A 17,412-nucleotide genomic window follows, 5' to 3' on the forward strand; every position below is an offset into this window, starting at 1 on the left:
CTGGCCTTTTCAACAGCTATAGATATAATCAGAAATATTTGCTTTGCTAGTCTCGTCAATTATCAAATCAATGTTGCCTTGTTTTCAAGTTACATTAAGTGAGAGGGACAGGGTTTTGCACTGTCATGCAGGCTAGAGTGCAGTGGGTTCTTTATAGCTCGCTCCGGTCTCCGACTCCTGGGGTCAAACAACCTTCCTGCCTCAGTGTCCAAGAGTGCTTGGATTATAGACATGGGCAATTGTTTATTTTCTACTTTGATACAAATTCATTAAATGATTATCTTTTTACTTATTAATTTGTTTTAAACATTTTATTTTTAAATATTGTTACACTCCCATAGGTTTTTGCCATTTTTGGCAGTTTCTTAAAGTCTACAAATTCTTTTCACTCAGTTTTCCTAAAAGCAGTTGTCAATAATGCCTTCACATTTGACATTGACTGTCCATAAAAGTGGCTGTTCTTAGTTTCAGAATATGAGCCTTATTTGTTTTAGAAATTCTTGTCTGTTTTTCTTACTCTAATGATGGGTCTTCTAATATTAAAATATATTGGTGTCTTTTATTTAGTGAACCAGACTCAGCACTAAATCCTTGTTTTATGTAACTCAGTTATTTATTGCAATAACTGTTAAACGTACTTTGAAACATAAACTATTGGCCAAAATTACAAATAATAATATAGTGGACCACCTATAGTCTACAGAGATTCCACCTAAAGTTGAAATACTTGTGTGGCTTTCTTATTCGATCTTTTATTTGAATGTATGTATAAAAACACCAAACAGTAGAATAACTTTATTATATAGATACTAAAGTCACTGTCTTATTTTTTTTTCTTTTTATTAAATCATAGCTGTATACATTAATGCAGTCATGGGGTACAATGTGCTGGTAAGTCACTGTCTTATTAATGGGGAATCTGAAATCCAGAGAAAATTTTAGTCACTTATCCAAAGTTATTTGACTAATAGTTAGAAGCAAAGGTCCGGTTTGAGCCCAATTAACGACTTTTCTTAAATCCTTCAAAATAATACAATATTGCTCTCAACTTAGAGGTCAACTTACCCCATATTAAAAATTTTAAAATATTGCTTAAATAGCTGATGAAAACTTCAATCTGAAATTAATATGTAAATGTGGCCTTGAACAGTGGGTGCTATTTTGGTGGATGAGAAAAGGAAAGAAATGTTAAGTGAGAGACAGAGTTGACAAGGGCGTTACACTCGCCAATGGCGGGAGTTGTGTGGTGCGGATTTATGTTGGGGAATAGAGAAGGAAAGCTGTTTTAAAAGGTAGCATCTGAATGCTGGAGAACAGTAAAACATTTCCACTGTATGCAATCAGATATTCTAAAGCATTATGTGTTTCAGTTTTGTTGAAAATGCAATAATATTTTTATGGAATGGTGTGTGAGAAAGGCTAAAAGTAAAATAGTGTAACTGAGCTCCTCATGAAAAACTGTCCCTTCCCTGTCCTTAAGTTGTGTGCTCCAGAGACAGTATCTTTCAGGTCTTATAATGGTTGCTGTTGGCAGTTATCTCTCTGTTTCTAAATATTACATTTTTGGTACTTTGGTGAATTTTTACGTATATATTTTATCATCGCTCATTATTGTAGAAGACAAAGATCAGGTCTTTACCACTGCTTTGGTGGCCCCACCTGCTCTTCCTCATCCCCTCCCCCATGTACCCATTTCCCATCTGTCCATCATCTTAAAGGCAGTACAGTGCAGCTGAATTTGGGAGTAAACACATTTTATTTTACTACACCACTATCATTTATTTTCAGTTATTTTTTTCTTTGTTTTCTTTGCACGGGTTTTTAAGATGGTTTTTAAATTACTAATTTTGTTTGCTTGTCTCTACCACGAATTTTCACTGTTTCCAAAATAAACTCCATTGAACAATTGGTGACGAAGCATAATAATGTAATCTAAAAATTTCTTTCTTCCTCCTTTATTTCTTGCAATTCTCTGTCTTTGTGCACAAGTGATGAGTGAGTTTCAAGGACTGCGTGCAGCTTTCCTTTTTTTCTCCAGTGCTGGTGTACTAATTTCCTGGATTGTAAGTTTTTCTCTTAGCTTATTTCCTCATTTTCTGGAAGAATGTCATTTTTTTATAGTGCAATTTATGTCTCCTAGGTCTGTAGAGAATATATCCTATGACCTGGACCTTATTTTAAGTACTGTAGCTTATGCATTTATGTCAAATCCCATTATTTGCTTCATTAGTATGTGATTATGATCAACAAAGAGGGAAAATGCCTTTTATTTTATTTATTTATTTATTTATTTATTTATTTATTTTGAGACAGTTTCACTTTGTCGCCCCTGGTAGAGTGATCTGGTGTCATAGCTCACATCAACCTCTAACTCTTGGGCTCAAGCAATACTCTTGCCTCAGCCTCCCAAGTAGCTGGGACTACAGGCACCCGCCACAACACCCAGCTATTTTTAGAGATGGGGTCTCACTCTACCTCAGGCGATCCACCTGCCTCAGTGTCCCAGAGTGCTGGGATTACAGGCATGAGCTACCACACCCAGCCAGAAAATGCTTTTTTTTTTTTTTTTCAGAGATTCTTATAAAATAAATGAAGTCAGTTTCTTCACTGACATTTTTTTTAAATATTTATTTATTTATTTTTTAATTTATTTGATTTTTTTTGGTGAGGCAGACTCTCACTATGTCACCCTCCGTAGATTGCCGTGGTGTGGTGTCACAGCTCACAGCAACCTCCAGCTCTTGGGCATTAATGATTCTCTGGCCTCAGCCTCCCAAGTACCTGGGACTACAGGAGCCCGCCATGACGCTGGGCTATTTTTGCTTTGTTGCAGTTGTCATTGTTGTTTAGCTTGCCAGGCCGGGCTCGCTCGAATCCGCCAGCCTCCTCGGTGGATGTGGTTGGTGCCTTAACCACTGTGCTATGCACCACCCTCCCACCCCACCCCACCCCAGCCTATTTATTTATTTATTTAATATTTTTCTTCTCCTGCGGTTTTTGACTGGGGTCGAGTTTGAACTCGCCACCTCTGGTATATGCAGCCGGTGCCCTACTCCTCTGAGCCACAGGCACTGAACTCTCTTCACTGACGTTTTGAGGGGGAGGAGAGTAAGTAAAGAACATAAGTTCTATTTATCTTAAAGCAAAATCCACTTTGGGAAATATGCTTGCCATCCAGAAATGTACCTGGCAAAGATTGGTAAACGTGCAGTACTAGATTGTACCACCATTGAACTCACAGTGAAGTTGAGCTGGCTAATGTTTCAGTCATATTTTAGGGTTATGATGCTAACTGAAGTCAGAAATAGAGAATCAAATGTTTGAATTTCGTCTTCATTAATTAAAGGGATACTTTCTCCTAGTGAAACTTGAAACATGAATTCTACTTATTGATACAGAACATGGTAAAATGTAAATATTTAACTCTATAAACCTCAGCTTCAGAGGTCAGATTTTAAACTTGGATTAAAATTTGGTGTAGTAGTACATGTTTAATAACCTGAAATCTTAGCTTTAGGTTATGAAGACTGGTTGACTGTTTCGTTAATGTGCTAAGAATGCTATTTTCTTATTCAATGTGGACTTTTATTCATCTGCTTACTTCTCAAAACAAACAGGTAAGAAGGATCTGTTGAAGGAGTCTCCAACGCAGTACTCATTTGTCTAAATTATGTTTTAGAACCAGGACAAGATGTAGCCAAACCCCAAGCCATCACCATATTATTAAAATAAGGAATATTCTTTCCTTAACTCTTACACTACCAGTATTATTATTTATGATGATGCACCTGCTGAAAATATCATAAAAGGCAAATTACATAGAGGAAATAGTTTTTAATTTAGATGTCTTAAGAGCATAAATTAAGAAATGTACTGTCAATATTTCAGTAAAACAGCCTTGATGCCAGACATTGGGTTGAGCAGAATTGTTCCTGAAGTGAGTAGTTAGGGGTCTAGTGGTTCCTCCCTTGATAAGGGAGTGTCTGTGGTTTCTCCAAAGGTGACTAAGTAATACTGATCTCAGAAAAACTTTCCAAATCCATTAAGATGAATTAGACGTGGTGGTAGTCTTCAGTCATTTCTTTCCAGCTTGCTTGTTTGCAAACTGTACATCTTCCACATATCCACCTACCTGCTGCCATACAGCACACACCCTTCAGAGTAGAAGACCAGGGGTGATCCGAAATCAATATCATAAAATAGAAGCAGGTGAGTAAATGCATTTATAAAGGAAGGGGTATACAGAATTTATACTTTTGCTACTTTGAAAAAATTCTTCAGTGGGCTTTAATTATAGATATTAAACAGCTCAAGCAGATTAGTAAAAATGGAAAATGAAATTTGTGTTTTCAGACATAATGCTTCTGGTTAAATAATTCAACTTTGTTTTACCCAACATTGTTTCATAGCAACAAATTCCCCTCCCAGCCACTTTAGTAACTAATCTGGAATCCCTTAGACACAGAAGCAAGCAACAAAACAGGTCATCTGGACTTAATTACAATATACTAAACAGGTATGCTTTGAAATTCACAAATTCTTTGGAAAGAACAAATTTAAGGAGCTGATATTTAATATTCTGAGCTCTCAAAATAAATGCGGATACCTTTAGCTCATAAACTCTGTGAAAGGAGAGACCTTGTTTACAAATAGCATGCCTAGAATGTTTCTTTGTAAATGAAAACATCAGAGGGAAAAAAATTCTGTCTCAAAAATGTGTTGGCTTAATAAATGTAACTCAAGCATAACAACAACAAAAAGAATAAAATACTTAAGAACTTAAATAGCCACGTGCGTGGTCACAGTAAATTTTTGTTTTATGTACCTTATTTCATGGTAGCTCATTTAACGGTGACGGCAGTCCTCAGATTTCATGTGAGGAAGTAAGCTGCACAGCTCACATGCATACGTGGATGTGAACACAGGTAAATCTGTACCCAAGCGCACTCATTCCCTGTGAGGCTGTTGCATAGTGTGTCGTCCTCCAGAACCTGTCCCTCCTGGAGAGCTCAATTCAGCCGGACACTGTGTCTTTGTATGTATTGTGTCATTTTAAGTAATGTGTATATATAATTGAGGGAATTGAGATTTCACGAAGAATGTAAGTTTTAAGTGAATGAAAATGAATACTGAAGTACGCTTTGAGGATTGAACCTGTTATCTGGGTGAGCAGGTATTGTCCTGTAACACGTTTCCAGACTCCCACCACTGCTGCTACCGTTGATGACAGCTGAGTGCCAGTATGTACTGGGCACCAGGCTGTGCATGTGATAACTATTACTTAATGGCAACAGGTACCTCAAGTTCTTTTCAAAATCCGTATTTGAAATTAGTCATAGATGTGAAAGGAAAGGAAATTGTGGTAAGTTTTGTTAAAATTTGGGCCATCACAAGTGTAAACCAAATAATATGCTTAAAATCAAGGTTAATTATAAAGCTATTGTAGTACGGTACCAGTGTAAGGGGAGCCAATGAAACCAAAAAAACCAATGAAACAAATCTAAAAGTCCCAAAAAGGAGCCCCATATATAGTCACATGATTCATAGCAAGGGACCAGTTGAGTACCTTAGCAGGCAGATGAGATTGTCAGTAAATAGTGCTGGATCAATTCAATGTGAGAAAAAATAGGATCTTGGCCTCTATCTCACACTATACTCAAAAATCAGCTCTAATTTTTTTGTAGGTCCTAATGTGAAAAATAAAATTATTAAGATTCTAGGAGATAACAGAATATTTTTATGACCTTGGGTTGAGGATTTTTCAAAGAATCTACCAAAAGCACTAACCCTGAAGAAAACTTCAGACATCATTAGTTGGAACTTTCATTGATCAGAAAAACACCATCGAGAGAGTGAAAATGCAACCTACACAGTCTAAGTTTGCAGTATACATACACATAGTTGACAAGAACTTGTATCCAGGATACATTAAGAGAGCTCTTACAAATCTACAACAGGAAGGACAGCCAAGAAAATGAATAAATGGTTTTAACTGGCAGTTCTTAAAAGAGAGGGCTCCGTGTCCGAATCACACATGACATAAACTGCTCTTTAAACTATCAGAGTGTGCCCTTCACACTCTGTGTAGTCTTTTCGTATTTTAAAAAGTATTTTCTGAATAAACACTTTAGAAAAAGATATGAAACGTGTTTTTGAAATTATAAGCAATAAAAAGAAAACAATTCTGAAACATTCTATATTTACTTACCCAAGCATACCGTGTTTTAACTTGTTACGTTCCCTTCTCATGATGAACAAGGGGCTGTTGAGAAATGCTTCTGTATTATAAAAAGAAAAATAGTATGTTACCCTGGCCAGTACTAAATCTCCCTAGGAATGTTCCATTTACTAAGCCCAGCTGCTGGTGATATTCTAGATTCATTCATCTGCTCATTCTGATGTCTCAAAGGGGGTTTATAGGGTGAAATTCAAGCAAATTTTCAAACTTCCAGTGTGCTCTTAAGAGGCTCATAAATAATCTATACAGCTAAATTATTGTGTCTGACAAAACCCACTGTTAACAGCAGGGTTCCCCGCAGCGGCGTTCCCCGCAGCAGCGTCATCCACACTTGGATAATTATTTTTTTGGTGAGGGAGGGATGGTCCTGTGCATTGTAGAATGTTGAGCAGCTCTGCTGTCATGGTTCTGAAAATGAGAATGTCTTCAGACATCCCCAGGGTCCTGTGTGGGGGGAGCAGATGAGCCCTGCTTGAGCACCACTGCTCCGTTTCATAATGTATTTGAGTAATAAAATTTAGGTTCGTTCCTTGGCACTGCCCTTAGTATCTGGAAATAATTGCATTTGTGATTTTTGGCTTCACCTCTTTGGGCTATTTTTTGCAATCATATCTGGAAAAAGGTTGGAATGAATATGTCTGAGATCATTTTGCCATTGTACAATACCAGGAAGCAGAATCAATGAGGATTCCATTCCAGAACAAAACGTCAAGGACGTAGTTTTTAGTATTCAGTACAAGAAATCAGTGTGTATAGAGAGCATTTTGCTTAGACAGAGATGACTGATTAACTGGCTACTTTGGCATTAAATTAGAAAGTAAATGAATATTTCAAATTTTCTACTTAGGTTTTGATGAAGTAAATTTTTTTTTTGTTTGCATATGTGACCAACTAAAGTGACTTTAAAAAATATTTTATGCTATTAATAGATATAAAAGTCATTCTTCATCATGACATCATTTCACAGTACAACATTTCAGACAGAAATTAAGTTAAAAATTAAAACTTCCAATAAGAAATGTCCAATGTTAAACTAAATTTAAATGTGTCTGCTCCAGGGTCATCCGGATGGCTTACCAGGTTGGCTCAAGCAGGTGGTGATCTGAGGGGCACAAATCCTGACTCACACCTTCACTAAAACAATGAATAAAATGACTTGCTAAGGTTATATAAAACAGGTCCAGATTTCTAGTCCATAGAAGGAAGCCATTTGAATTTCTTTTTTTTTTTTTTTTTTTGTAGAGACAGAGTCTCACTTTATGGCCCTCGGTAGAGTGCCGTGGCCTCACACAGCTCACAGCAACCTCCATCTCCCGGGCTTAAACGATTCTCTTGCCTCAGCCTCCCGAGTAGCTGGGACTACAGGCGCCCGCCACAATGCCCGGCTATTTTTTGGTTGCAGTTTGGTCGGGGCTGGGCTTGAACCTGCCACCCTCGGTATATGGGGCCGGCACCTTACCGACTGAGCCACAGGCGCCGCCCACCATTTGAATTTCTATATGTATTTATGACTCTCTCCCAAGGGATTTCAAAAGTGAATTTTGTAACTCTGTATTAGATGGTTTCTCAAATCCAAAACCTTCTATGCTTTGCTTAAAAGAAAATATTTTTAAATAATTAGAAGATATTTTTTAAATATACAGGCATGTGCAGTTGAAGGAATGAAGGAGCCTAGAGTTCAAAGGTTATACAGCTGCCACTGTTAACTCAGAAGGATTGAACCTTTCAGTTACTTTGCAGTTTAGGGGAAGAATAACTTCAGCTATCACTTATTCTATGGCAGAACGGGGAGGGAGGGAGTGAAGGAAGGAAGAGCCACTGGTGATACAGAGTTCCGACTCTGGTTCCTGCCTTAAGATGGGTTGCCGTCTACCGATAATTTGGTTTCTTAGGACAAAGTGGTGATGTATGTGATGAATTATATGCAAAACATTTCCTTTTAAAACTTATACTAAGTTTCTTACATTATTAAACCAATGATTTGACAATTAATTCTCCATATGCTAAATCTTAGGAACTTGTCCATAAAAATATACATTTTTTTCAGATATAAAACTTTACCTGAGCTGGACTTTTAAATATGATGTATAGACAGTTTAAGAAAAACATAAACATTTATTTTTCACTTTGAATGTTATTTTTTCCCTCTTTGCCCAAATACAGATAACCAGACTTAATAGTTCATGAATATAATACAGACTGAGCACCCTTTATAGGAAACTGTTTGAGCCCCAGCATAACACTCAAGGGGGCACTCAAAGGAACCCCACTTAGTGGAGCATTTTGCATTTCAGGTTTCTGGATTAGGGATGCTCACTTTGCATAATGAAAATGTTCCACCACCCCCCCCCCCAAAAAAATACAAAATCTAAAACCCTTCTGGCTCTAAGCATTTGAGATAAGGGAAACTCAAACCATAGTGTGATCAGACCTTTCTTTGATGGTTTCTTGCCCATTACTCCAACTCTGAATATTACATGAAAGAGGAAATGTTTCTAGGAGGAGAAGGGATATTTTTCATCATTCAACTTCATAAAACTATTAAATGTGTCAAATTTATATGTAATATAGCAATTGTTTGAAGGGACTGTTGGTGTTGGGTTTACATATTTTTAAAAGCTAATTTCCACATATTGGCAAGTGCAGGACCATAACTGACATTAATCCTATCTGTGTGTACGGCTCCCTGTTTACTCCTGATCCCCTGAGCCACTGCAGTTAGGACAACATGCTTTCTCCCACACGTGCTTTTTTCTTAACAGCAAGATGAAAACTAGTTTTTAAAAATTAGTGGGTAGGTGCTGAGGGTGATGGGTTCAACCTGGCCCCCACCAAACTGCAACAACAATGACAAAAAAAATAACCAGGCATTGTGGCGGATGCCTGTAGTCCCACCTACTCAGGAGGCTGAGACAAGAGAATCCCCTAAACCCAAGAGTTGGAGGTTGCTGTGAGCTCTGACACCACAGTACTCTACCAAGGGTGACAAAGTGAGACTCTGTCTCAAAAAAAAAAAAAAATTATGCATGTCAAATGTACAATTGTCAATTCCACCTTATGTGCTAACTTCATGTTTTGACTCTCCCTAAACTGAAGAGAATTTCAGAATGCAGGTGGAACCCCAGAGCTCTTCTGATGTCTGGAAACAGCTGTTCTGTCCTGCTGCTGAAGTGTGGAGGATAGCTTTAGGAGCATGTCTTATTGTGGACAGGAATTAACCCAGAGCCTCTGCAGCTGCCTGGTGCTGACTGTGTGCACTCAAAGTTACTTTTAGGGAATCTCAAAGTCCTCCGCTGAGTGTCACATGGGCTGCTATTTGCACAAATGCTGACACTTCCATGGAGAGTAATTACTAATACCGGTGTCACAGTATTAGACACTAAAATTTAAAAGCTGGGATAGTCATGGCAATGTAAGGTAAACAATTCATGTTGTATTTCACTTTGCAGATAAAGTTTAAAAAGTTCCATTTTTTTCTAAGCACATTCCAGACCGTCCCTCTTTGGCAAACCTGCCCCAGGAGAGAAAAGTCACAGACGGCCTCATTTAGTGTGACCCCTCTTTAGTCCAGAACTGAACAAGATCCTCCTTTAAACACACCTCCTGAGGGTACCTGGGTCAAGGTTCAGGGACCACCCTGAAGAGAGCTTGGCCGTGTGCTGGCAGTGGTCATGATCACACCTTCCAGGTGTGACAGAGTACCAGGGAATAACAATTCCCTCAGCCCTCCAGAGGCCTTTTGATTTCAGGAATCTTTTCAATCAGTGAATATTTGAATCTGTTTTTGACAAATAAAAGCATTTCAGGTTTTATAAGATCTGTATGAGGTCAGATGGTGATGGTGGTGAGCAAGACATTCGCACCGTCAGATACCTCCATCAGTTCTGCCTGCATGCAGGGGGTCACTTGCATGCAAGGCTAATGCTGCACAGGGCAGATATGTTCTGATAACAGATTTTTTCATTTGGAAAAGAATTTAAGTGACCACAACCCCCTCATCTCCCATACCACAGCTGAGGCGAGGTTGGACATTTGCAGCCACCATAGCTGCACTCAGGTTGTTAATGCTGTGTGAGTCATAGGGCCAGTGCCAGGGACCACCCACGTGATGTGTACAGTGGTCCCTCCCTGTCAGAGCAGTGGCCCTGTCAGAGACAGCACCTCTGCAGCCCAGCGGTTGGGGTCAGCCTGTATTTCTGTTTCCCTGACCCAGCTTTCTGCTAAGCCAGCAAATGAGAGAAGGAAGTGGGTGTGGGAGCCGCCCGGACATCCCTTTCTCCCCACAGGTTTACTGGTCTCATCACCTGACCGAGCAGTTTGGGACTCACATTCTTGTCTGGATCTTTGCAGTTTCTGTGGTAGAACGCTTAATACATACTTGGTAACTAAATGAGTAAAATAACAGACTTCCCCTCTAAAAGTACAATTTAGAAAAACACATTTTTTTCTTACATATTGTAACTACCTACATAGAACTTGGAATATTCCACTTACTTACCTGAGTGGTTTTGTGTGGATCGTCAGCCATTGATGAGCTGCTTTAGTTTTCTCTGAACGATTTAATTTCTATGAAAGCATCAATCTTGATCATCCAATTCTTTTGAAACAGTGGGAGATTCTGCTAAAATACAAACATTATGGTGACATTGTTGTTGAAATCCCATTCTTCATGTGATCATTTATTCTAAAATAGCTTCCATGAAAGTAAGATTCCTAATTTCAAGCATCCTGCTCAATTATATTTTATTGATACTGGTAACTAAAAAATGAAACAAAGCATTAAGAGTAGATTTCAATGCAATTTTATTTACTTAGGAGGGTAATACAAAACTCGAGTAAATTTGCGTGTTTACCAACTATGTATAAGAACTACAAGTGAGCTACTTTAAAATATAATGTTAAAGTATATCACAAGTTGTCTTAAAAACAAAATATATATTTTGTTTTCATTCATACAAATTAAAATGAATATAATTTTATCAAGCAAAGTTGTTTCACTAGTGAATGTAGCTAGTATCACATTAAACTTACAGTTCCAGGGCATTCGTTTCTGAATCCTTTAGCCAGGTGAGTAATTGAGCCTGTGTTTTTCTTTGACAGGCTTATGCAAGCAAAGATCTGGAAGAACAGCTGAGGTCCGTGTCCAGTGTAGACGAGCTCATGACTGTGCTCTACCCGGAATACTGGAAAATGTACAAGTGTCAGCTAAGGAAAGGAGGCTGGCAGCACAACAAAGAACAGGCCAGCCCCAGCTCAAGGACGGAAGACACGATAAAATTTGCTGCAGCGCATTATAACGCCGAGATCTTGAAAAGTAAGTGTGAGAAAGAAAAGGTATAATGAGCTCATGTGTCGGCCTGTGACAGGCACCAGCCTGGTCCTTCAGTGTCAGCATCTGTACCACGGAACACACTTTTAGAGCCAAAAGTAAATAGAAATTAAAAAATTACCTCAAAATACTTTTTATTATTTCATTTTTGATTCCTGGAAATATAAAGATAGGTAAGGCCGTGCAAATCAGCACACATTTTTTGTAAATTGAAACGGTATTTTATTGTGAAGTTTTAAGAACATGTAGAGACATTTTGCACTTTATATCAGCTTAATCATTTAAATATTCTGTATCCTACAAAATACCTGCACATATTCTTCCTGATTTGGGCTTAGAAATGCCTGTTTCTCTCAACACACTCAAATCACTTTTTAAAATACCATTTGTTGCCTTGTAGCTTCACAGGTAACTGGTTCAGAGCTGGACTTTTATAAAGCTGATATCTGGTGTAAATCTCCACAAAAAATTACATTGTGTAAAATGTCACAGCATAAACTGCTGAGACACTGTTAAAAAGTAACTCCCTTTGGTTGGTAGCTAACAGTTACTGTAAAGGTTTGATGTTGCAAATGAAAACCATGCCTTAATTGTTAAATAACCTATACTTTGTCTTTCATTTCCAAAAATTGTATTTTAGGGGAAATATGGAAGAAATAAACTAGAACACTTAGGAAGTAAGTGTAATCATTTTTAATGCAATATTTAAAGAGTCAACAATGTTGTAGGTAAGCTACTAACTCACTGGAAACAATTCCAAGAGAGCTGAAAGGGACAGGAAAATTTGACTTCCCTGGAGAAAGCTAGTTCAGGCCGTAAGTCCCAGGTGGTAGAAAGTAGCCTTGCATTTCATACAGCTACTGCCATGACGTTACCCAGCATTGCCAGATAGCCTACCGGAAAGTGATGTTGGACTTGCATCTGGAACGGTACCCACCTTCTCATACACGCCTCTGTTTAAAAGAGAAGCACAAAAATAAAAATAACATACATAGCTAATGAGGGGACTCCTGGCTCTGCATGTCTGGTAAACATCCTTATGTTAAATTCCCTTTTCTTAAGTGCTATGGCCTATTGGTGTAACTTTAAGAAAGCCCAATCCTATTGTATTAATACTTGTTACATGGCTGTTGAAATGAAATTTTGTAGAAAATATTCTTAGCCGTTTTGTGAAATATATCACATTCCCACCTACTGGCCACTGTATCTTTGGTCACGTGTTGCGCTTTCACCTTAACATCCGAAATCAGTGTGAACGACCTACCCAGCTCTGGCCACTTTTCCCCTCCCGGGGCTCTGTGTAACTTACAGCTTCCCTGTGATCTGCAGGTATTGACAGCGAGTGGAGAAAGACTCAGTGCACTCCCCGAGAGGTGTGCACGGACGTGGGGAAGGAGTTCGGAGCAGCTACCAATACCTTCTTCAAACCTCCGTGTGTGTCCGTGTACAGGTGTGGGGGCTGCTGCAACAGCGAGGGGCTGCAGTGCATGAACACCAGCACCGGCTACCTCAGCAAGACGGTAGGCGCCTCCCGGCTCTGCTCCCACTGTGGGGGGGCGGCGCAGCAGAATGACTTAGCTCTGGCCACAGCCTCTTTGTCTTCCTTAGGGAATGAAGTGTGTAAATATTTGGCTGCTTTGGTGACACAGTATGGCAAAGACAGTAACTGATGCTTTATGACCTCTGTTCATAGAGGGGAACTAAAGCCTAGTGGCGAAAATAATAAATGCACACACACATATACACGTGTGTGTGTGTGTGTATGTGTTGGTCTTTTCATTTGGCAAGAAATTAACTGGTTGAGTTTTCTGATAATACACATATCTCACAAATCGTGTGTTCATTACTATGGCACAGCCGTGTAGTATTGAAATAAGCCATCACCCTGAACAAAATTCATGTTCCTCTAGGGAACACAGGAAATTCGGGGACACTAAATTTTGAGTATTTTGAATAACCTGTGCCGTTCATCACATTAGATCTTAATTAAGCTAATGGATAACCTAACAACTTCTCTTAAAAAGTTTGGTGTGGATCAGATTCTCAGAGCACACCTGCTTTGTAGGTCTGAGGTGGAAGAGGAGGCAGCTTTGTTAGGACAGGCTTATGTGCTGATGACCACGGAAGTGTTGTCTGTGCCCAGAAATAGTCAGAGAAGCCCAGTGCCATTGCTGAGGCAATGCAGGCATCACCCTGAAATAACTGCGTTTCCCCTAGTGGCTTTTCCGAGCTAGTTGGAGAGTTGGATTAGCATAGGTAATCTGGTTACGTTCAGAACTGTCCTTTGACCTTCAAAATGAAAATGAAATTATTTGAAAAATGTGGTATTAGATTTGATCTGTACAATATGGTATGACAGCAGATGAACAGTTTTTATACGAACTTAGCTGACCTACGTGGTTCCCACTAGTGAAACATATTCTTATTTTAACAAATAAAAATGGAAGATTACTGCCTTAATTCCTTGAACAACATTTCCCCATCTAGTTGCACGCTTCTAAATGGTGTACTGTGGCCGTCTGGATTTGGAGACATACAATGCTAATTAGTTGCCTTTCTTTAAAACTTGTATTTCCTTGTTTACACACTTAATAAAGAAATAAACCATTTCAGGTACTAAGATTGGCAAGAGGAAACAATATAAATTTCAGAATTTTCTATTCACTTTGCTTGCTTCTGCCTTAACTCTAAAAATTTAAAAAAGAAATTAAAAGGTGATGCATCAGGGGCCTTCTGTCACTCCTTTGTCAGTGCCTGACCAAATTCTAATTACTGGACTAACAGTAATTATAGTGTTAGGGACGGCCAAAACTCATCCTTAGTTCATTCGCACCTCAAAATCTTCATTGGACAACAATCAAAAATTTGTTAACTACCAAGTTATAATTTTATATTGTATATTATTATGAATAATACTAATTTAACATATTTTCTTAGGTATATTTCTTATAACCTTAAAGTAAAAGATTCTTTAAAATCCTCTGTTAAGTGTTAGAACTAAACGCTTTTTGAAAACAAATACTTAATTCCAGTCAGATTATTTTCCAAAAGGGAATATTCGTTTTAAAATGATATTAATATTTAAAAATTTTGCTTTTATATTCATGCCAAACGCCTTGAGAGGAATTTGGCCTACTGAGTCTCTTGAAAAAAATATGTTTTTTTAAAGTTAGAGAAAATAAATATGGGTGATTTGGGAGTTAAAATATACTTTTTTTGAATCTTTAACAGTGTGTATTTTTAAATAATCCAATTAAGGAATATGATGTATTGTTTATTATTATAGTACTAGATTTGAATCAGATAGCAATGTGGTTGTTCTTTAAAAGGTCAAGTTATATCAGTTGTATTTTCAAAGTCTAAAGGGTTATATTTCTTTTAAAAATGGAATAATGTGGAATAGACTAAAAAATGATTTTGAAGAATTATTAAAAAGAACAAAATGTTATCTAGTAAGAGTTCATTTAATTGTTAGATGAAAGTTTATTTTCAAAGTGTTCATATTGTAAATAGGTAGAGTTGAATATTAGTTCTGTGGTTTGGGATGTTCTTCTTTGTTTGTTTTATTTTTTTTTTTTAGAGATAGAGTTTCACTTTGTAGAGTGCTATGGCATCACAGCTCACAGCAACCTCCTCTCTTGCCTCAGCCTCCTGAGTAGCTGGGACTACAGGCGGCCATCACAACACCTGGCTGTTTTTTGTTGCAGTTTGTCCAGGACGGGTTTGAACCCACCACCCTCAGTATATGGGGCTGGGGCCCTACCCACTGGGCCACAGGCACCGCCCCCTCTTGTTTGTTTCTTAATTTTTTAAAAATACTTAATCTATTTTCTTAATGAAAATAAGCTGCTAATTTAATTGTTAATTTCTTCCACAAATTCTTCCATGATGTCTTATTAATATAGAGGGAATGTTTTTAAATAAGCCTTTTTTTTTTTTTTTTGCAGTTTTTTGGCCCGGGCCAGGTTTGAACCCACCACCTCTGGTATATGGGACCAGCGCCCTACTCCTTGAGCCACAGGCACCACCCTAAATAAGCCTATTTTTTAAATGTCTTAACATTGTCTTGAGATCTTTGAAAAAGTAAAATATCGCAAAATATATCTCCTTTAGGTACTGATGTACCTAAATGTTTTGTTTAGTAGTTCTTCAAAGAAGCTTTTTCACAACACCACCAAACTCCCCCAAACCATAGATTTGGGGGTACAAGTGTTTTTGTCTTACATGTCTGCATTGCATAGTGGAAAGTCTAGGCTTCTCATGTACCCATCGCCTGAGTAGTTAATGTACCGAGTGGGTAATTTTTATCCTGCACATCTGCTCCCCAACTTCTGAGTCTGCAGTGTAAGTCATGTGTCTGACCATGAGGTTTTGGTTTTGTTTCTCCCCAGCTATCTTGAATCTCCATTTCCTCCAACAAGTCATTCAGGTCCCTTCGATGTTTCCCTTCCCCTCAATGAAATAAATAACTCCCTCTCTGCTCTCCCTCCTTTCCACTTCCTCTTCTCAGCCCATTCTCTAAATTGCCCCCAAATGTGATAGTTTAAAAAACACAGATCTGATGTTGTCAGTCTCCAGTATAAAGGTCTTTCAATGATTTCCCATTGCTTTTAGAATAAAACTTAAGTCTTTTTTTAAATTATTTTTATTCATATGTCATAATTGTATATATTCCTTGGGGGTACATGTAGTATTTTGATAACTGTATTCAATGTATAATGATCAAATCGGGGTAATTGGAATGTCCACGACCTCAAACATTTACTTTTTCTTTGTGCTGGGAACATAACAATTTCTTGTATATGTCAAAATAGCTAGAAGAGAAAAACCTGTAGACTGTTATTTTCTGATTGTGATATCAAAATTCCTTTCATCTCACTGTGGTGTTGTACCTCTCAACCAGCTTTCCTTCATTCCCTCTCCCCTTTCCAGCCTCTGATAACCATCACCCTTCTCTCCACCTCCATAAGACCTGCTCTTTTAGGTCCCACATATAAGTGAGAATATGCAGTATTTGTGAGACCAACCCCTTTGTCACAGCCTCTAGTCTCTGGCCTGTACCTCCTTCCTCGTATCATCTAACACAAGTATCCTACAGGCCCTGTGAACCCCTCCATTCTCTGCTCCAGGGCCTTTGCACATACCTGTAAGTTAGCCTGGTCTTCTAGTTCCCTCCTTCCTGAGGTGCCAGTTCTGCAGACCTCAACTCAGGTGTCAAGTAGCTCAAGGAAGTCCTCAGGTGGAACTTTTCTGATGTCCTTAGATTAGATCTGAGATTTCTTATAAATGCTTTATAATTTCCCATACTTCTTTTCCCCATACTACTTACTACAGCTTGTCAGTACATAGTTTGTAATCATATAGTCATTACTTGATGAATGTCTATCTCCTCCATAAAGGAAAAAATGCATCTGTTGTATTCACAGCACCTGTACACACATCCCCTTTAGAATCACATAGAAACTGAACCAGAACAAATGAAAATACAGACACATCCACAGCATTTACATATGTTTCTTTTACAAATAAGGGAGGACATTTTTCTTTATTCTCCCAGTAACTGGTCTTCTACCCCCACTCTTACTTACTTCCAATTTCTGTGCCACATTTTAGCAATGATTGTTTATTTTCTGAATGCTAAATGAGAAACTGAGAACAGCTCTTCCCTGGCGTTGTGTCACTGGGACTGCTTCAGCACCCAGCTGGAGCCTCAGGAGCTGGTCTCTTCTGAGTGGGGATTGATTGGTACAGGTGCTCAAAGTTGTTACAGATTCTGAGTGACACCCTACTTTGAGACAAAATCCCCTAACTTGATTTCCTGGGCCCTCATAATCTGGACGCCACC

The 17,412-nt window shown here is 38.3% G+C and overlaps 1 protein-coding gene across 1 annotated transcript in view; it reads left to right on the plus strand.

Annotated features, from left to right (window-relative positions):
- VEGFC (vascular endothelial growth factor C) overlaps nt 1-17,412 on the plus strand; it is a 74,415-nt gene that overhangs the window by 31,435 nt on the left and 25,568 nt on the right. Inside the window, exons 2-3 of the mRNA XM_053585177.1 lie at nt 11,339-11,552; nt 12,897-13,087. Of these exons, the coding sequence (XP_053441152.1) occupies nt 11,339-11,552; nt 12,897-13,087 (405 nt within the window). The remainder of the gene's footprint in view (nt 1-11,338; nt 11,553-12,896; nt 13,088-17,412) is intronic.

Source organism: Nycticebus coucang, chromosome 1 (assembly GCF_027406575.1).
Source record: "Nycticebus coucang isolate mNycCou1 chromosome 1, mNycCou1.pri, whole genome shotgun sequence".
NCBI classification, from domain to species: domain Eukaryota; kingdom Metazoa; phylum Chordata; class Mammalia; order Primates; family Lorisidae; genus Nycticebus; species Nycticebus coucang.